Below are 20,040 nucleotides of genomic sequence, written 5' to 3'. Positions count from 1 at the left end.
CTGATCCATGTAGTGTGAGTAGAGTTGTAAATTCATCTGGTTTTAATTTGCAAAAAGTCATTTACTTGTGCAGATTAATATAAAATGTGTTTATACATCACCCTTTACCTGTTAGGAAAGCTCAAATATAGAAAAAGAGTTAACTCTACCTTTAAATATAATGTGTTTCGTAATTAGAAGTAAGACTTAAATGAACTGTTATGAGCTGCCTTCTCTCTTGTCTTGAACTACATTATCATTTCTGTTTCTGTAGTAGACACACTGCTGGTATAAAGCGAGTGCAAAAGTACTGCGTAAAACGCTGCCTCCTTGCGGTGAGATCTGTGTACTGCGCAGGTGTTTAATATCACTGTATGCAGTACCGCTCCACTGCAGCAGGAGGCTCAGTGTCTTTACCCTTCGGCTCCGTTACTCTTCCCTCTCTCCGGGAGTGACTGGTCACAGTGCGGCGCACGCTGCGAGTCCGCGCGGATTACACCTTCAACCTGGATTTAAACGCACAGCCGGATAGTCTCTCCGTTAAACACGAGCTTCAGTGATTCAGGTAACGGAGGAGCGGCAGCACACGCCGTTAATATAAAGAGAAGTATAAGAACGGGCGGTACACTCAGGATATTCCTCTGTCTACCGCGCGCCGGTTTTGGGCCGAATTGGCACCCTCGCCACATTCGGCCTCCCCTCACGCTCAGTCCCGCGGAATTATAGGCCTGCGTTCCAGTTCAGCAGTGCGGCGTGCCCTGTGCACTTGGATCAATTTGAGTTTGAATTTAAAAACGACCGTTATGTTAAAGAGTTTCTGCTCTCTGATTTTATCTTATTAATAGTCTAAGATACGCCATCTACCGGTGGAGAAACGCAACACATTCGCTTATCTTGAAAAATAAGTACAGTTTGTATTGTAATATTGGGGTGTTTTTACATTTATACTCCATACAACACGTGGCTGATACATTCGGCGTATTCCAAATTATAGACGGGTTGCAGTATGAAAGACCCTAGCTGCTGTGTTACTGCGTCACCGCGGTTGTCCTCTTTCTCTGTTAATAAACGTGACGGATGTGGCAAACAGCGGGATGGATCATTGAAACTCTCACATATTAATATACCAAGTCTTTAAGTATATCCTAAAATAACGTGATTTGGCCATTGTATCATTCTCAGCGCTGCAGTGACACAGACGTGGTGGTGGTGTGTTAGTGTGTGTTGTGCTGGTGAGAGTGGATCAGACACAGCAGTACTGCTGGAGTTTTTAAACACTATTTCCATTCACAGCCCACTGTATTAGAAACAGTGGATCACTGTAACAGGTGGATGAGCTTGAGAGGCTCAAATTTGAACCTTACTCAGCACTGTACACTGAAGGTCTTTAAGCATACTTTTGAGATACGTTATGTAAATGAGCTCTGTTCTTATTGGCTGTTGTGGTTTGCCTCTTATTCTGAAAACAGTCCAGTCTGAAACACTCCTAATAAATTGAGTCTGGGTGGGTGACACTCATTCCTACCGAACTGATTTTTTAACAAAAATAAAGTAGTGCACTGCTTAGTTTAGGAGTTATGAATATCATTCCCCTCCTTTATGCAGCTAAATCCCTGCTGAGTTATGTTTAATGGTTGAAACTTTTCGTATTTGTTCACTTATTGAATAGTCTCCCTCCTAACCCACAGACCTGTGAACAGCTGGGATGTCCCGTTTTTTTGCCACCGGATCCGACAGCGAGTCGGAAGAATCATCCTCCGCCGAGGAGATCACCCCTAAAACAACCGGAACTGCCTTCAACAAGCAGTGAGTACCAGGACCTTTATTAGGTTTCAGTGAAGTGGCAGAAATACTTGGACTATTTTTACAATACCCTCCTCTTTTCACGGTCTTCCAGGAGTCTCCTACTGAGTGACGATGAGGAGGACACTAAGAGAGTGGTGCGTAGCGCCAAGGACAAGAGGTGAGGAACATATGGATTAGATTAAAGCAGTGATTAAATAAAAATGCACAGAAATAGAACTGACCTGGCTTCTCTGCCTCAGGTTCGAGGAGCTGACGAACCTGATCAAGACCATCCGCAATGCCATGAAGATCAGAGACATGGCAAAATGTCTGGAGGAGTTCGAGCAGCTGTGTCGAGCGTTTTTAAAGAGCAAAGCTATAGTGGACAAAGAAGGAGTGCCACAGTTTTACGTCCGACTTCTCGCCGACTTGGAAGATTACCTCAACCAGGTACACAGAGCATGGGCTAAATATTATACAGTGGTTCACACTGGAGGAAAGAGAGGGTAGAACATTAGCATCTTGCTAACAGTCCTTTAGGCTGGGGTTACACTACACCGAATTTAGCCCAATTTTAACACGGATTTCCAGTCAGGCCGAGCCTGTGCTAGTTGGGTCTAGTCGTGCAGTGTGTGAGGGGCTCAGACCCCGATTGCATCCAAATTGCGTTTCAGACAATCACAGCACATCAAACATTTGATTTTTGTTTGCAAACTCTTCAGAGACTCAAGGCTGAATAATGAATAAGGGCTAGTTATTGATAATGAATAAGAGCTAGTTCTGTATATGATTTGTTTTGGCAGCTATGGGAGGACAAAGAAGGAAAGAAGAAGATGAACAAAAACAACGCCAAAGCCCTGAGCACCCTGCGGCAAAAGATCCGCAAATACAACCGCGACTTCGAGACAGAAATCGCCAGCTACAAGGAGGTCAGTGTGCTCTATACTTTAAAATGATTAAAAGCCTTTTTTCTATATTTTCATTATTAAAGTGCAATTCTTGTTGCATTCAGAACCCAGAGCAATCTGCAGAAGAAGAGGAAGAGAAGGAAGAAGCAGAGTCTGGTATGTTGGGTGAAAGAGGCAGTGTATATATATTTATAAAACGTTTAGTAGTGCTCTTTTAAATGTCACAATGTCTTAAATATCAACAATGGATAGAGAGTATGAATTCCTGTTTGCGACCCCTGATTTGGTGTGTGTTGTCCAGGTTCCTCGTCAGAAAGTGATGATGATGGGGAAGGTGTCACGGCTAAAAGCTTCATGAAGAAGAAGCCTGCAGCTGAGCCGGCGCCGGAAGCCAGCAAATTCCTCAAGGGTGCAGCTGTGAGTAGTTGAAATAAAAATGTAATATTAATATATGAAAATGTTAGATACAGCTTAGTGTTCTCCTCCAAACATTTTCAGCTCTGAACTGCTGCCATTCATTTTCTTTGTGGTGTAGGACGATGAATCAGAAAGCGATAGTGATGATGATGACGATGAAATATGGGGCTCTGACTCCACGGACAGCGGCAGCGAGAGCGAGGACAACGAAGGAAATGCTGCTTCCCTGGCTGTGGCCTTCCTCAAGAAGTCAGTAAAGATAGATGTGGTTTTTCTGAAGATTACGGAACAATTCTGTTTGAGGGAACTTAACTGTTCCTTTAAAGTTGACTCTTGTGTGTCATCTGCCCTACGGGTAGCTGTCTGAGTTGATACAGATGGAGAAATGTGGATGTGTGTGTGTGTCACGTGAGAGATATCGAAGCAGAATTCAAGGTTTTTAAGTTTTCTCCTCCCTCTCTCAGAGCTCAGGATATAGACAGGCAAGGGGGCGATCGTAAGAAGGAGGAGAGGAAGAAGAGGAGCAAGAAGAAGGAGCGCCTGGAGGACGAGGGAGAGGAGGAAGGCCTGGAAGCGGAGGGTGGAGAGTGGGAGAAGGTGAAGGGAGGAGTGCCGCTGGTGAAAGAGAAGCCTAAGATGTTCGCCAAAGGCACAGAGATCAACACGGGCGTGGTGGTGAAGAAACTCAACGAGATCCTGCAGGCCCGAGGAAAGAAGGGAACAGACAGGTAGGCTCTGTCTAATGTTCTCTCCTGAAGCCTAGGGCCCTCTCTGAAGGGTCAGACTTGTGGATTTGGTGTAGAATGAACTCTGAGATAAGGATGCAAGCCACCTGAAGCCATCATACTTTATCATTAAGAGAGAAGTGTGGTATTATACTCTGCAAAAATGTGAGGCTACAGGTTTTTTTATTTTTATTTTTTATTTATTTTTTTTTTCTCCTGTTTCTCAGAGCTGCTCAGATTGAGCTCCTCCAGGCTCTAGCAGCAATTTCAGAGGAGAACAACCTGGGCCAGGGCATCATGGTGAAAATCAAGTTCAACATCATTGCCTCTCTGTATGACTACAACCCCAATCTGGCAACTTTCATGAAGGTTGGTTGGTCTGCCCTGTTTTGAGATTTGACCTGCTCAGTGTTACAGCTGTAACATCGCTTTTTTTAATTCGTCTCATGTTTCCGTCCTTCCTTTACCCACGCTCAGTCGGATATGTGGAAGAAGTGTCTGGACTGCATCGACGAGCTACTGGACATCTTGTTTGGGAACAGCAACATCTTCATTGGCGAGAACATCGCTGAGGACAGCGAGAACCTGGCCGTCTCTGACCAGGTCGGCACCTCTGGCCACATCACACACTTCCTGCTTAAAGGAGCTCCCTATCAGATTTCTGTACTTGTAAAAGCACAGCCACAGTGATGTTTCTATATTGTGTCTTCCAGCCTTTCCGTGTTCGCGGCTGCATCCTGACCCTGGTGGAGAGGATGGACGAAGAGTTCACCAAAATCATGCAGAACACAGACCCCCATTCTCAGGGTATCCCTCACACATTCAGGCGTCTTGCACTTTTCCTTTTCCTTTCCTTCACACAACCTTTCAAGAGTGTGTGTGTGTGTATAAATATCCATGCCAGCCATGGCCATGACGCAGGGTCTTGCTTTTCCAGAGTACGTGGATAACCTGAAGGACGAGGGTCGTGTGTGTAACATTATTGACCGGCTGCTGCAGTATCTTGAGACTAAAGGCAGCACGGAGGAGGTGTGTCGTGTTTACCTGCGCAGGATCATGCACACATATTATAAGTTCGATTACAAGACACACCGGCGCTGCCTGGGCATCCAGGGCGAGAGCAAGGTGAGGCGAGACGGTCACTCGCTGTTGATGTCTGTTAACATTTTTCAAAACTATAAAAACAAGTTTACAGAAATTTATACTAGAGCTCGTTTTTAAGCCATAACACAAGTAACTTCCATTTCCCCTGCAGTCTGAGCAAGACCAAGAGGAGAGTGAGGGAGAGGACAGTGCCGTGATTATGGACCGTTTGTGTAAGTTCATCTATGCCAAGGACCGAACTGACCGTATCCGTACCTGTGCCATCCTCTGCCACATTTACCACCACGCTCTGCACAGCCGCTGGTACCAGGCTCGCGACCTCATGCTCATGAGTCACTTACAGGATAACATTCAGCATGCCGACCCTCCTGTTCAGGTACACACACAAACACAATCACACAGGCAGTGGTCAAGTGCTTGGTAGTAAGGCAGTATCTGGATTTCAACCTTTTTAAACGGGCCTCTGTTGTGGGATGTGGACGATATCCGTTTCTGTTTTCTCTGAAAGCACCAGGGTCTCCCTCTTAGTTTGTGCAAGCAGAAGAACCCCAACTTGTTTATAATAACAGAGATTTTGATGTTATTTAAGCTGAAATGTAGAGATCTGAAGTACTAACATGATGCCTGTTCAGAGAGCTCCTGGGGCCTATGATTGATTGATGCCTTCATCTCTCTTCCTCAGATCCTGTATAACAGGACCATGGTGCAGCTGGGCATCTGTGCTTTCCGCCAAGGCATGATCAAAGACGCCCACAACGCGCTGTTGGACATCCAGTCGAGCGGCAGGGCCAAAGAGCTGCTCGGTCAGGGTCTGCTGATGAGGAACATGCAGGAGAGAAACGCAGAGCAAGAGAAGATTGAGAAGAGGCGGCAGGTATGAGCACTTTATCAGAAACCCACCATTTTCTACTTCCATTAATGTTTTAAAACACATTCTCCTTCACTTTATTAGAACAGACAAGCTACAGTCTGTAACCTCGAGCTGGAACAAGATGTATAGGTTCTGAATAAATGTTAGTAATGATTGATGTTACTGCCATTTGTGTTTGGGTCTAAAGCGTACCCAAGTGTTACTTCAGGGACCAAATTCACCTCTCAGATCTTTGTATAAGTGGCTATTTGAATATATAGATTGAGTTCTGTGATCATCCGATGTCTCTCCCAGGTTCCCTTCCACATGCACATTAACCTGGAGCTGCTGGAGTGTGTGTACCTGGTGTCGGCCATGCTGCTGGAGATCCCCTACATGGCTGCCCACGAGTTTGACGCTCGTCGTAGAATGATCAGCAAACAGTTCCATCATCAGCTTCGAGTGGGAGAAAGACAGCCGCTGCTGGGTGGGTGGAAAAAAACAGGATTCCGCCCTTTTTCCTCAATCCCTACTGAATTTTAAAGAGCTGTTCATCACCAAATGTTCTAGCATGCTTTTGTTTTGACTGGTGATATGAACGTAAGTAAATACAGTAGCTTTGTATTGTTACTGAAGTCTTATTAGCTAAATAAAACTATACCTTCAGTCTCTAGTTCATAAGAAGAGGAACCTAGTGAGATGTGACGCAGTTCATAGTCCTTGGAGCAAGTGGAGCATGTCGCTGACCCTCATCAGAGGTCCAGACCCTTAATCCTCTTCTTTCCGGTGTCCTTCCAGGTCCCCCTGAAAGCATGAGGGAACACGTGGTAGCCGCCAGCAAAGCCATGAAGATGGGCGACTGGCGCACCTGTCACTCATTCATCATCAATGAGAAAATGAACAGCAAAGTGTGGGACCTGTTCCCTGAAGCTCAGCGGGTCCGAGAAATGCTTGTCAGGTACAGACCTGTGAATGTTAACGTAGCGGTTTCCCTTTCTCACTAATTATATCCATACCGTGTAAAGGACAGCTGGCTTTTACAAGTGCTGTAAAAAAATAAATACATCTGATTTCATTTTTCTGATTATTGTTTTTTGTTGCAGGAAGATACAGGAGGAGTCTTTGCGCACCTATCTGTTCACCTACAGCAGCGTTTATGACTCCATCAGGTAACCCTCAGCACATTAATCTGGCTCTGTGTCAGATTCCCTGTTTTGTCGGACAGTCTTGTTTTATTGCCTTCTGGGCCGCTGTGTGTATTTGTTTTCCACAGTATGGAGACTTTAGCAGAGATGTTTGAGCTGGAGTTACCCACAGTGCACAGCATTATCAGCAAAATGATTATCAACGAGGAACTGATGGTAAGCACGCGATTAATGGTTATTCAGGTTTGATTTGGAGTTTGGAGAGAAGTCAAAAGAAAATAAATAAATAAATAAAATTCCCCCTCTCTCTCCAGGCATCTCTGGACCAGCCCACACAGACAGTAGTGATGCACAGGACTGAGCCCACTTCCCTCCAGAACATGGCTCTACAGTTGGCTGAGAAGCTCGGAGGTCTGGTAGAGAACAATGAGCGTGTCTTTGACCTCAAGCAGGGTGTTTACGGAGGATACTTCAACAGAGGTAAGGAGATCAGTGTCAAGAAAACTGGGAAAAGTTGCTGAAATTAGCATTTCTGCCTGAGAGATTGATTCACTAAGGATTCCTGCACTCCCCAGCTGTCTGGATACTGCCGTACTGTTTGTGTAAAGTCACTCCTGGAAAATCTCCATTCAGTGTTCTCTAAGCGGATTATACAGATCGATCGGTTGATCATTTTGTTTATTTCATGGCTTCAAATGTGCGTTCCTTTGCAAGAATGTAGTAGCTGATAAATGAATTTGCATTCTTTCAATGTCCATAACATTTTCCCTGAGGGTGTGTTTTTGTTGATGATTATAGACACGAAGGCCGACCACTGCTCTTACAGTAACGATCACATCCACAGTTCCACAGATATTGTAATTGAGAGGACACTGATCATTTTTCTTTGGCTCTTTTGAACAGATCAGAAAGGAGGCTACCAACAGAAGCAAGGCTACCAGAGAGGTATGTGCATTCATATTCTTAGCTATTATACAAAATATTTCAAAAGGTATTCATTATTTGAAATTAATATCCTGAATGTGAATACACTAATATGCTTAATGATTTATAAAAGCTATATATCACTGCAGTGCTTTTATTTATTTTATTTCTAGAATGTATTCATTGTAAAATACTATTTTTTTTTTTATTTATTTTTTTTTATTAATTTAATGAATCTGTAAAGAATGTATTTTCACTTAGAGAATTGGGACATTTGACAACTCCTGAACTGCATTTAAAACAACTTGAATATACTTTGGTGTAGTTTGCTGTATTTGAAAGTAGTTGTATATATGTCAGCTCAACTGGTTGCTGTTAGTGTTATGCTCAGAGTACATCAACGAATATTTATTTAAAGAATATTTTTCATATGGCTTTTTTACCAAATGTGACTGCATTTCAGTTTGGGCCTGGGGTTTTCCTTGTGTGTGCAGTATGTGAGATGGTGTTTGCCATTGTAAATAGACTGTTCCATGAGTAGCTGAATCATGTTAAGCATCAGAAGCTATCATCACTAGCTCTGATCCTGACTGCATGAAAATAATTGTCCGACATGAACCTCTATATTTCAAAGCTGCTTCCGTACCTTGTCACGAGCCGCAGTGAAATTTAGCATAGTCCATTCATGTCTACACATCCTCAGCTGCATGCCTCTAAACTGTTCTCACTGTGCAGATTCAGACCAGAGGGGCGGTTACCAACAGAGGCAAGGTTACAACAGAGGTGCTTATAAACAAATTCATTCATTCATCCATTTATTCATGCATTCATCCACCTCCTTCATTCTGTCTGTTGAATGACAGTCACGTTTGTTCCGTTTCCTCTCCTTTCTTGAATCTCTGGGACAAACAGTGTAGTTGTCTATTTCATCTTTCTTTCACATGACTGTAGTGACCTGGAGCCTCATTTATAAAAGCTTCACTTTGCATGGCTTTTATGTCATGTGCATTCATAGTGAACTAATGGTAAATGTATGTAGGCAGTTATTTAAAGATGTAATATTTTAGGAGCAGGAATTTCCACAACACACCAAAATGCATTTTAAAGCAGCTCATCATCTTGTGTTGTTATAGAGAGTCTTGAATATTTTTAAATAAAATTTTAGGAGATATACTTTTTAATGTTAAATGAATGTGTAATCCCAGATTTAAAGTATGTTCACCATTTCTCTCGTGTACCTGTTGCTTATAGCACTGCAGAATATTCAGATTTAAACATTGTTTTCTAAACAAGCCACAAGCTCATATAAGTCCATGGAAATGCACAAAGTGTAATCTAGCGTCAGTGTTGCACGGTTTTTAATCGTATGATCTTTCTACGCTGAGAAACTTTCTTTCAGGGATCGTTTATAAATGAGGTCTCTGATTTTCTGTTTTCCACACACTTTTTCATCTCTCCTCCCTCATGCTCCTTTATTCCTCTAGAGTCATTCACCAGCCTTGTCCTTGTTTGTAAATCCATGTTTGTTTGTTTTTTGCCCCCTCTAACCATGTCCAATTTCTCCTCCTTTGCTCTTTTCTCTTACTTATTTCAGATCAGAAAGGTGGCTACCAACAGAAGCAGGGATACCAGCGAGGAGGTTACAGGTCCCAGAACCAGAGCTCTTACTAAAGCTCAGCTCGTCCAGAGCAGGACCCATGTTCATTCCAAGACCAGACTTGGCGTTCACAGCCTCTAATATCATATTCTGTTTTGTAGCTACTTTCATAATCCAGACCTGACAGCAGTGTTGCTAAGATCTACTTGGTATGAGTTGTGAATTAAGGGAAGAAGCAGGTTTTGAAGTTGAGGCTTAGAAAGCAGGTCTGGTACTTTGTGTGATGTCCAACTTGAAACAATAAACATTATTCAGTTTATGAAACATTTGCTTGTGTGGCTTTTTTTATGAGAAGTTGTCATTTTTTTTAATATACTGAATAAATGTAGACCAAATGTGGGTGCAAGGCCATCCCAGGAATGTATGTAATACATCCTTGTTTCTGTGAAAGTCTCGAGTGTGTAAAATGATCAAGGTATATGCAAGAACAGAAGGTGTCCACTGAGGTACTTGGGTGTTCACAAGTCAGTTCTAATGTGAGCGGTTAAAGGTCTGAGCACCAGGGGAAAAAGCTGTTGCAGTGATGGCCTGGGTGCTGCTGCAGGGAAGAGAGCTTGTGTGAAGGATGTGTGTATATGTTTGTGATAGAGGGAAGAGAGACATCTCAGCTGTCCTCACTCTTTGTGTTACAATTCCCAAAATATATAATGTTGCACTGGCCCAGGAAGCTCTACAGTCTGTATAGAATACATGAGATGAGCTTTCCTGGTGGCTGTGGAGCTGGTATTGAGGGTCCAGGTGAGGTCGTCTGCAATGCGAACATCTAAGAAACGACTTTTTGGCTGAATACACAAGAATATTGGTTTTTTTAAGTACGTACAAAATAAAGAATTTTTTATAAATAATTAAAAAATAAAGAAAGAGTTAAGAGCCTTGGTTTGTAGTTTAATCTGAAGGTGAAATGTTCAGACTGGAGGCGGTTGAGTGTAGGAGATAGTGCAGTAAGGACTGAGGGGGCTCTGGACAGTGTCCTGAAGGATGAGTGTGGATGGAGCCCCTGGAGTGAGCGAGCTGGAGAGTGCTGTGAACGCCACACAGCTCAGCAGCAGCAGTGTCACAGCAAAGCTCAACATCTGGACTACAAACCCCCCCACTTTACCCTTGAAACTGTCTCTGTCTTTCTCTTTCTTATGGGTTTTCTTTGTCTTCTGTTCCTCCACCTTCTCTATCCCCTTCTGTTTCTCCACTTGCTTCTCCTGCATCTTTTTCTTCAACTCCAGCTCCACTTGTGCAATCTCCTCGGCAATGCTACAAGAGCCTAATGCAATGGGATTCTTCAGATACTTCATCGTTACTTTATTTATCTGGAAGACAGAGAGAGGGGTTTAAAAGACATTTTAGACACAGTCCACTGAGTCAGGGCCCAAACGCCTGTATTACAGGAATGAGCAGCAGGGTGGAAGGCATTTTCAATACACACTAAAAAAAACTAAGACTGGGCTCGTACCTTAGCCAACATACCTAGTTTATGTCTGATTCACTACAAGGAGAACCTGCCCATGTTGTTACCTGGACGTGAGATGCATAGTTCTCCTGTAAAGACTGGAATTCGTTGATAATGGAGTTTGTCTTCTCCACTATCTCCTTCTGCCCCACACAGATACGGAGTCTGACTCCCGCCCGAGTATCCAGCTCCAATCTATCAGCGTCTCCTCGGCGTAGCCCCACACAAATACGGACACTTCCATCCCGCAGGGTTTGGGGCTCGGACACCGGTGATTCCATCCTTGTAACCTACTTTGTGAAGCGGTGGTACACTGTGGAGATGCTTGCTTCGCTTAGCGCTTTGTTTTGCCTCTTTTGCGCCCTCTACAGGCGGTGGAGCCGTGTAACTGAACCTCTATCTGCTTCGGCCAAGAGTCTGAGCTCAAACTGTTGTTTATTAAATCTGATGTTTCACTCCATAGAAACGAACCGTCATCTTTTATGACACCACAGGCGCGGGGTGAGGAAGTATGAAGAGAGATTAGTCTCAAAATACTTTACAAATGCGTAAATGTTAATCCACAAATTAAACACAAGTCACAAATATGTTTCACTGTTCACAAATGAACGCATCACAATCTGTGTCTCACAGTCTGCAATTTGTACAAATAAAGTTACATTCATAAATACATGTTTTGGTTTTCATAGATATATCATACTTTTATGCGAAAATAAATACATTTGTTTAAATTTACATTGCAAATATTTGTAAAGTCGAAGTCTCGAATTTAAAATTTATTTGAAAATTGTTGAATCTGCGTTTGTGAATCGAGTCACTCAAGAGTTTTCCGTGACGTGCGTTTGTTCATTTCCTCTCGCGGGTTTTTGGATTTTGAGACTTTCCTCTCGCATTTCACCCGATCCACATACAAATTCAGCCTGGTCCACAAATGTGGCCAGCAGGTGAACAACCTTCCGCTAGGTGACACTGTTGTTTTAGGACTTGTGGGGCCAACTTAAATGGAGACGCATTTACGCAATATTTAAAGTGGAAGTTCGAACAAAATACCGCTCAAGCCGCTGAATTCAGCTTCATATCACAGACAGTTAGGAGCGGGGGTTCACTGGGGAACACTTGAAGGTGCCCTAAATTTAACGATATTAAATTAACTTCCCTAATTTCGCTACAAAATAGGGTTGTCAAATAAAATACTTTATTTTGGACACTAAAAGCGGTGTTGCGTTTTGGACAGATACGTGACGCGATGTGTTTTGTATTTTTGCGATTGGACTGTTAAAACCGGTGATTTGTTTCAGACAGACACCCTCAGACGGAGGGCGTGTACCCCACGGTTCCTAAACAGAATATACGCTTCTCATTGGTCATCACTTCTATTTAGCCAAACCGCAGCCAGAGTTATCCCACACACCAACTACATATCTCTGCAGGCCGGAGGCCAGCAAGTGGGAGGGGCGTACACCCAACACCCCTTGGCCCTTGCTGAAAATGCTGAAATATTTCTGTTTCTAATTTGATGATCAGCATGTTTTTTATAGTTCTAACTAGTGGTGTAGTCAGCATCAGCCAACATCAGTTTCTGTTCCTGTTATGTTTGTCTATGTTAGATCTAAGAATATAGATATTAGCTTTTATTATATTCATCCACAAACTGGAAAATGTGCTTGCTCAGTCTCTCCTATGACTCGTTTGATTTAAATTTTGCCTCCTACTTGGAAAATGGGTCATTTTAATGGGTCTCATCTTCATAGCCACAGTGAGGATACGTTTAGCGAGTAGCTTTCTAGGCACTGCTTCATTGCAGCATTAGCTTAGTCAGCTTTAGTCGTTTTAGTCTGTGTTTTATAGAGTTCACTTTTAGGCAGTGATGCAACATGCAGTTGGTATTAAGTTAATTTTTGGCCCTGGGTTTGTTAGCAGGGTCAGCACAGGACTAAAGTCTATCTTAGACGTCACTGAGCCACTAGGTCAGTGTCTCTTCTGTGCATTTCCTGTGACTTTGTCATTGTCTGATTTAAGCAGTACCAATGTTAAGTTTGAGAATAGCTTTTGAGTATTTTTTTGAGACTTTTGTGTATTTTATTTGTTTTAAAAAAGTTACAATTTTTCGAACTGCATGTTGAAAATCTCAAATAAAACATGATTGCTTGTAAAAATCACATGTTTAATCTCAAGTCTAATCCCTATATCTTTTTACAATTTCAGTATATATATATATATATATATATATATATATATATATATATATATATATATATATATATATATATATTCTAATTAAGTAATAGTTGAATTGTTGAAATTGTTCTAAAAAAACTGTTGAATTTTATACTTCCACTAAGGTCTTTTTCTCCTTCCAAGCACAGCACACAGCAGGGCACCATCCATGAGGATATACTGCTCTTATTAATAAATATTAGAGACATATTAGCATATAAAATGTTTGACATGTATCTGGAGCATGTTCTCATAACAAATATTTTCAGTGTATCTTAAAATAGTACTGCATTTAACAAAGTGTAGGGACATGTCCCCAGTATATTTACTTATACAAAAATTATGGTTTTTGATCTATGGAGTGGTCTAATATTCCCAAGCTTGAATGCATGTTCTAATTTCCATGCTCCAAGAGCGATGGATTTTTTTGGGCACAGACATTTCAGAGAAGACACTAGAGGTGTTTGCCCCTAAATGTCCCAAAGTTCAGGTTGTTGGTCAGTAATTAACCACAAAACCCAACACAGACCCCAGTCGCAGAGTGGAGGAGAGAAAAACCCTCCCATTCTGGTCATCCTTCATCGTATACTGACCTACACGGTAAGTTCAGGAACGGTAAAGCTTTCAAAGCCTTTTTGTTTGTGTTCTTGAAGTTATCTGCTGAAACTTGAAAAGGTAAGATTATTTTAGATCAATTTGTTTTGTTGGTCATTTCCTTATCAAAAAACCTAAACAGCTTTAAAAGTCATTTATAGTTCCCTGTGTTGTGTTTCAGGAATTTGTGTCTATACCACAGAGCAGAAAGTCATAATATATGACAGATATACATCTCCTCTGACGCTTTACCAGAAGGGAACACTGTCATTTAAGTGTCAGCACTCTATTAGGAACTTTTTAAAAGTCCTCTTCAAAAGTCAAGGATGTCTTCAGTTTTTCGTCCGCCCATACTGCATCATTTCCTGTCCCTGAGAGCTGTGGTCGTGGCCTCAAGGATGTTGGTATCACAGCGTGTTGGTGACCTCAGGAACCCCATTCCACCAAACCTGTTGACCTTTGAGGACCCAAGAGCATTCAAGGCAAAGACCTGGTGGGAACTGATGCGAGCTCTTGGGGTTTTTAGACTCTGTTCATTCCCTACGCTTGTCAACCACTGTGGAAAGGTGAGCTTTAATAAGATTTGCTTATGTATATTGCATTGAAATGTTTAGGTCGTGCTTTAAAGTTTGGAGCTGAACGTGTATATTGTCACAGCTGGGATAAAATCTTGTATCTTTATAGGGGCCTCTTTTAATCTAAAGTGCAGTACCCAGTACTGAATACAAACATGAACTATCAACTAAGCAACTAATGTAAACTGAATAAAACTCCCGAACCCCAGAAGCCCCCATCAGTGCAATGATATTTCTCAAACTAGAGAACACTACATTGCATCTTCTACAATGCACATTACCTACTCTCTCTCTCTCTCTCTCTCTCTCTCTCTCTCTCTCTCTCTCTCTCAGCTTATGTCACTTACCCGGAGGATCCTTGGCAAAAGAGCTTTTGCAATGGTCCTCCGCCCTTTTGTTTACGCCCAGTTTGTTGCTGGTGAAACAGAGGAGGAGATCGCAGAGTCCATGGAGAAGATGAGCTTGCTAGGATTGCGTCCCATGCTGGCTGTCCCCATTGAGGAGGACCTAGGAGAGAGCACTGGGTAGGCCCCATTACTGATTTACTTACACCATAGAAATGTTTCATATTGTGTTCCATTTAAACACATACTTTAGATAAGCAGTGCAAAACTTTAGTGTGGGTGAACAAATCAATATATTTTACATGAATATATTATAATAATATTAATACTAAACCGAATCTCCTAGGTTCCATTAACTCCATCTGTTATTACAGAGAGAAGAGGTATGATGATAACTTGGCATCTGTGCTGGAATGTGTGAGGATCTCTCACTGCAATACGTGGAGCAAAGATCCCATGATGCAACTGAAGATCACGGCACTAGTCAGCCCTGAACTTTGTGTAAGTGGCTGATGGACAAAAACTAACATTGTTGGTAGCAAACTAAGTCAAAATGCCAATAAAATGTCCTTCCTGTGAGTTCACAGGTAGCTCTCCGGATCATTCCTACATTAGGTAATCCAAACAAGGCAGGCTAAGAACTAAAACAAAGTTGCTTGAGCACTACACAAATACACCAATCAGTGTTAAGAGTGTCCCTTGGCACTAGGCAGGGATAAATGTGTATGACATAACTATCATTTGAATTAATATTGAAAGCAACTTGATGGTTAATGGCACCCCCCTGTGTAAAGTCTGCTACACATGAGTGAGTAAGTGAGTCACTTGCTATCAGCTTTTATGTTTATCCATGTGTTAATTGAACACCTAAGTCTGCTGTTTTCAGGATGATTTTGCAAATAAAGTGGTTTTTACATTTTAAACATTATAAATATTAACACAGTGTGTTGTGCTGATGTTTAGGTCAAACTGACCTGTTTGATGAAGGAACAAGAATATGATCTGGACCTCTTGGTTAGAGCAATGAACAAAGAGGTAAGTATGCTGTAATTTAATCCTCTTACTTTATGCACATTTATAAGAAGTAATTAAATACAAGACACTGCTTCACGCTGGGTCATTTTCTCCAACAGGAATTAAAGTTTCCTGGACTCAGTGAGAGTGAAAACACACATTTTCTGTATGGTCTCCACAGATTTAACAAAATTGGTGAGGTATTGAACTTAAGGATTTAAGCTTAACTCTTAATGTGAGGTTTCTGAGGTAATAATGCACTGGACCTAGCGGCTAACATAGCTAATAAAGTAAATAACACTGCCTGTTTCAGACTGACATAAAATTTTGAAATCATTTATGACACTCTATTACCTGTAGACATAAACAACAATGTAGTGTAGCTAATACATCTGTTGGGTCCATGCATCTTGGAACTTGGACTAGCAAATGTGATTAGCAAATGTGTGATGATTTAGGCATGAAGTCCATGCTAATTTATGTTAATTAGCACGTTATGCTACTGTTACCTGTTAGCTACATTAGTCAGAACATTAACAGAAGATTTTATTCTGGGTTCTAACACTGCCTGGACTACATTTTGTGTAAGAGAAATAGTGGGTGTCTTTAAAGTCATATTTCATTAAAAAATGAAATGAAAGACACAGCTAAAATGTACTTATACTTATCACAGGCCAGTGTAAACAAAGTTAGGGTCCTAGTGGATGCTGAGTACACGTACATGAACCCTGCGCTCTCACTGATCACCATGGCCATGATGAAGAAGTTCAATCAAAATGGAGCCTGGATCTGGAACACATATCAGTGCTACCTGAAGGTTAGTTTTCACTGAGGTGAAGTTCTCTTTGTATGCAATTCAAAATACATTTACCAATACATGATATAGTGAGTTTTTGAAAGTCCCTGAGAAAACCATGAAGTCATAGACTTGAATCAAGGAATTAGACATGAATACCTAACCTTCCACAAAAGATGACACAACTTAAGTGTTTTAATATTAGAGAATCAGCAACATAAGACGTAAATATCAAGTTGTTAAACTGAGTTGTTTCCCAACAAACTTGACACTTCTACTCCGCTTTCCAGGAGTCAAGGGATCTTTTGCTTGAAGCTATCCGTCTTTCTATGGATCAGTCTTTCTGTCTCGGGGTTAAGCTTGTGAGAGGCGCGTACATGGACAAGGAGAGGAAACTAGCGCACAAGGAAGGACGAACTGACCCTATTCACCAATCCTGGAAGTGCACAAATGATTGGTGATTACATTGCAGAGCTGGAATATTCTCCAAAAAATGTGCATGGTGTCTTTGTTCTCATATCTTGGCAACTTTTCCCTGCAGCTACAACGGCTCTTTGGAGATCTTGTTAAATCTTATTTCACAGTATCCCGAACGCTACAAGATCATTGTAGCTACACACAATGAAGAATCTGTTAGAAAGGCAGTGACAAGGTAACGTACTTTGTACATTTTAAACACTTAAAAATACACATATTAAAGTGATGCAGCTGAAAACCTAAAAAGTTGACAGGCCAAAGTGATGGTGCTTCACTTAAAATCCAACATATTTAGCAATGTTAATATTTGCTTATTTATTTATTTATTTAATTGTCTGAAACTGCTTATCCAATTCAGGGTCGCGGTGGGTCCGGAGCCTACCTGGAATCACTGGGCACAAGGTGGGAACACACCTTGGAGGGTGCGCCAGTCCTTCACACATTTACTCACACACTCATACCTTACGGACACTTTTGAGTCTCCAATCACCTACCAACGTGTGTTTTTTGAGCGAAACCGGAGCACCCGGAGGAAACCCACGCAGACACAGGGAGAACCCATCACACTCCTCACAGACAGTCAACCGGAGGAAACCCACGCAGACACAGGGAGAACAAGCCACACTCCTCACAGACAAGTCACCCAGAGGAAACCCACACAGACACAGAGAGAACACAAAACACTCCTCACAGACAGTCACCCGGAGGAAACCCACGCAGACACAGGGAGAACACACCACACTCCTCACAGACAGTCACCCGGTGGAAACCCACGTAGACACAGGGAGAACACACCATACTTCTCACAGACAGTCACCCGGAGCGGGACTCGAACCCTCAACCTCCAGGACCCTGGAGCTGTGACAGAGACACTACCTGCTGCTTGCTATCTGTGATGAACAATGGCCTCAAGCTCAAGTGCTAACAAAAGAAGAAAGTAAAAAATGCAAAGGGAATATTTGCTGAAGCCTCTTATTTGCTGCAAATTAAAATGTAAAAATTTAGGAGCAGGTTAATAATGCTGATGATGAACGGCCAAAATGATATCTCTGTTCCAGGATGGTGGAGTTAGGGATTGATAGAGATGGCGGCTCTGTTTGCTTCGGTCAGCTGCTGGGGATGTGTGACCATGTGTCTCTCACTTTAGGTAAATAGATTATTTACTTTTTTCCTGCTTCCTTTTAAATATGGATGTGTAGTAAAACATAAACACGGATCAGTTGGATTGTTGGATTTGCTGGACACTAGTCATCTTTTATTGCAGTTGGTGCACAATTAATGGTCAATTTATTTTACTAGAACATATTTTATCTCAGTAACGTGAGATAGAACAAGATGTTTAGCCGTGTAACAATTCCTCTGTTCATTGTCTTAATAATAAAAAAGAAAGGTTCCCAAAATGTTGTGTGTAAAATTTTAATAATGACTAACTCTGCATCAGTGCTTTATTCATTTCAAACTAGAACAGATTAGTGTCTGTATGAAGGGCCTACTATTCTAAGCCATAGATAAACAAGCCCTCTGACCTGGCTCAGCTCATAGATTTTCTTGCTTTCTTTCTCTTTCTTTTTCCATCCGTCTTTTCTCTTCCCCTCCAGCTCAGCAGGGGTTTTCTGTGTACAAATCTGTGCCCTATGGTTCTGTGGATGATACTTTGCCTTACCTAGTGCGGAGAGCCCAGGAGAACCGCACGGTTCTGCAAGGCATCCGCAAAGAGAGAGACCTGCTTCGGCAAGAGCTGCGGCGCAGAGTCAGAGACAAGGTCACTTGGGCCAAATAGAGGGATGTTTAAAAGAAAATCTCATATTAAGAAAAACACCTTAAATCTAGTGCATATATCTAATATTTCTAATGATGAGATTGATTTTAAAATATTATGATATCATTCAACCAGTTTCTTGGTTTATTTTACTTGTGATTTTATCGAGTCTCAGATAACACAAAACCACCTTGCTATTTTGGGAAATGAACAGAATAAGACATTCACAAAAAACTAGCCAAAAGATCTAGAAATGCACAAAAGAATCTCATAATACTTACATAAATCGCATAATAAAGCTAAACTATCTCAGAGATCAATAAAGTATCTATTTATGAAATGAGAAATATTAGATATATTGATTTGGCTTAAGGGGATTTTCCTATGTGAACAATCAGCCAAGAATGGCACCAGAGTTGGCACAATGGCTTGTAAACCTAATAATGTTGAGGAAAGAATTAATTAAATGGTGCATTCTATAACCAAACTATCACTTTATAAAGGTCTATGGTGAAGAATGCATCTTTGTTGAAATCTATTAAAGTTAAACTTAAGGTAGGTATCAGACAGATGTGTTCTACTGCTACCAAGCTTAGAGTAATATATTCAATAATAATGAACTGGATTATACTCTTGCAGTTCATGCCTGTCTTATTGGCTAAATTGGCTGTAAGAGGAAGAACGAATGTGAAACTAATATTTGTGATGATGTCATCACACATGCATCATATGTGAGACCACTTAAATGTTGCAAACTATCATGTGATGGAAGGCTTCACATGTCGTGCTGTTTGTTTGTTTCTCTTTGTGTATTATTCAGTACAGTCAAATAAAACAGTACTGCCACCTTACAGTACTTTCGATTGTTTAATAAAAGTGTTTTGATTCTTATTTTTCTCCTCACAGATTGTTCACTCAGAGCCGTTGTGTTTATTTAACCTTTTCTTCTTCCTTCCGCTCTAACACCAAATGGATGGAGACCTGGTAGGAGGGCTCTGGGGTCATTATCACCTGCTCTTTAATGATGTCCCACCAAGGCAAACAGTGCCCCCACCCCACCACATCCCATCCCAACACACACACACACACACACACACACACACACACACACACACCACACACACCACACACACACACACACACACAAATGCATCAAACCCAGGACCCAGCAACACTAACTGTGGAAAAAAAGCATAAATTAAGTCCCTGTGATACAAAATTATTAGCTTCTTAATTCACTATTGTTTTCTATTTTAGATTTTTAAATTGTAATTATTTCAGTTGGTGCAGTATTTATGGCACCAGTTTATGAAGAGAATTAGAATT

At 41.5% G+C, this 20,040-nt stretch overlaps 3 protein-coding genes across 5 annotated transcripts; 2 read left to right on the top strand and 1 right to left on the bottom strand.

Moving 5' to 3' along the window:
* The first annotated feature begins 379 nt into the window (after positions 1-379).
* On the top strand, positions 380-9,755 carry eif3c (eukaryotic translation initiation factor 3, subunit C). Its single transcript, XM_066665546.1, has 23 exons — positions 380-544; positions 1,668-1,785; positions 1,877-1,942; positions 2,025-2,214; positions 2,568-2,693; positions 2,777-2,828; positions 2,974-3,089; positions 3,208-3,338; positions 3,554-3,817; positions 4,042-4,183; positions 4,292-4,417; positions 4,528-4,621; positions 4,752-4,939; positions 5,070-5,294; positions 5,601-5,792; positions 6,084-6,255; positions 6,567-6,726; positions 6,872-6,937; positions 7,042-7,129; positions 7,228-7,393; positions 7,817-7,858; positions 8,573-8,620; positions 9,432-9,755. The coding sequence occupies exons 2-23, from the start codon at positions 1,685-1,687 to the stop codon at positions 9,506-9,508; spliced, it is 2,832 nt and encodes a 943-aa protein (XP_066521643.1). The 5' UTR covers positions 380-544; positions 1,668-1,684; the 3' UTR covers positions 9,509-9,755.
* Positions 9,756-10,372: 617 nt separating this feature from the next.
* Positions 10,373-11,365, bottom strand: LOC136690679 (uncharacterized). Its single transcript, XM_066662620.1, has 2 exons — positions 11,004-11,365; positions 10,373-10,798 (listed from the first exon to the last, which is right to left on the bottom strand). The coding sequence occupies exons 1-2, from the start codon at positions 11,217-11,219 to the stop codon at positions 10,400-10,402; spliced, it is 615 nt and encodes a 204-aa protein (XP_066518717.1). The 5' UTR covers positions 11,220-11,365; the 3' UTR covers positions 10,373-10,399.
* A 2,333-nt stretch (positions 11,366-13,698) lies between these two features.
* On the top strand, positions 13,699-19,571 carry prodh2 (proline dehydrogenase 2). 3 transcript variants are annotated; one of them, XM_066665625.1, is made up of 11 exons: positions 13,699-13,755; positions 13,931-14,315; positions 14,658-14,848; positions 15,043-15,169; positions 15,632-15,703; positions 15,802-15,882; positions 16,356-16,499; positions 16,769-16,935; positions 17,020-17,130; positions 18,014-18,102; positions 18,554-19,571. In XM_066665625.1, exons 2-11 carry the CDS (start codon positions 14,076-14,078, stop codon positions 18,733-18,735), a joined length of 1,404 nt encoding a protein of 467 aa, XP_066521722.1. In that variant the 5' UTR covers positions 13,699-13,755; positions 13,931-14,075; the 3' UTR covers positions 18,736-19,571. The 3 variants fall into 3 exon arrangements, with proteins under 3 accessions (XP_066521722.1, XP_066521723.1, XP_066521721.1); XM_066665626.1 differs by having other exon boundaries at positions 13,732-13,830; positions 14,733-14,848; XM_066665624.1 differs by having other exon boundaries at positions 13,732-13,830.
* The last annotated feature ends 469 nt before the right edge of the window (positions 19,572-20,040 follow it).

The sequence above is a fragment of the Hoplias malabaricus genome, chromosome 3 (genome assembly GCF_029633855.1).
Source record: "Hoplias malabaricus isolate fHopMal1 chromosome 3, fHopMal1.hap1, whole genome shotgun sequence".
Taxonomy (NCBI): Eukaryota; Metazoa; Chordata; class Actinopteri; order Characiformes; family Erythrinidae; genus Hoplias; species Hoplias malabaricus.
Note: the sequence above shows the minus strand (reverse complement) of the source record. Positions and strands in the feature narration are given on the sequence as shown.

What these genes read in the sequence shown, in the direction of transcription:
- eif3c (XM_066665546.1), top strand. Translation starts at nt 1,685, where the DNA reads ATGTCCCGTTTTTTTGCCACCGGATCCGACAGCGAGTCGGAAGAATCA. An exon ending in CGTAGCGCCAAGGACAAGAG is followed by an intron (nt 1,943 to 2,024) that starts GTGAGGAACATA and finishes TCTCTGCCTCAG; the next exon opens with GTTCGAGGAGCTGACGAACC. An exon ending in GAAGCAAGGCTACCAGAGAG is followed by an intron (nt 7,859 to 8,572) that starts GTATGTGCATTC and finishes CTCACTGTGCAG; the next exon opens with ATTCAGACCAGAGGGGCGGT.
- LOC136690679 (XM_066662620.1), bottom strand. Translation starts at nt 11,219, where the DNA reads ATGGAATCACCGGTGTCCGAGCCCCAAACCCTGCGGGATGGAAGTGTC. An exon ending in ACTATGCATCTCACGTCCAG is followed by an intron (nt 10,799 to 11,003) that starts GTAACAACATGG and finishes TCTGTCTTCCAG; the next exon opens with ATAAATAAAGTAACGATGAA.
- prodh2 (XM_066665625.1), top strand. Translation starts at nt 14,076, where the DNA reads ATGTCTTCAGTTTTTCGTCCGCCCATACTGCATCATTTCCTGTCCCTG. An exon ending in TTGTCAACCACTGTGGAAAG is followed by an intron (nt 14,316 to 14,657) that starts GTGAGCTTTAAT and finishes TCTCTCTCTCAG; the next exon opens with CTTATGTCACTTACCCGGAG. An exon ending in GACCTAGGAGAGAGCACTGG is followed by an intron (nt 14,849 to 15,042) that starts GTAGGCCCCATT and finishes CTGTTATTACAG; the next exon opens with AGAGAAGAGGTATGATGATA.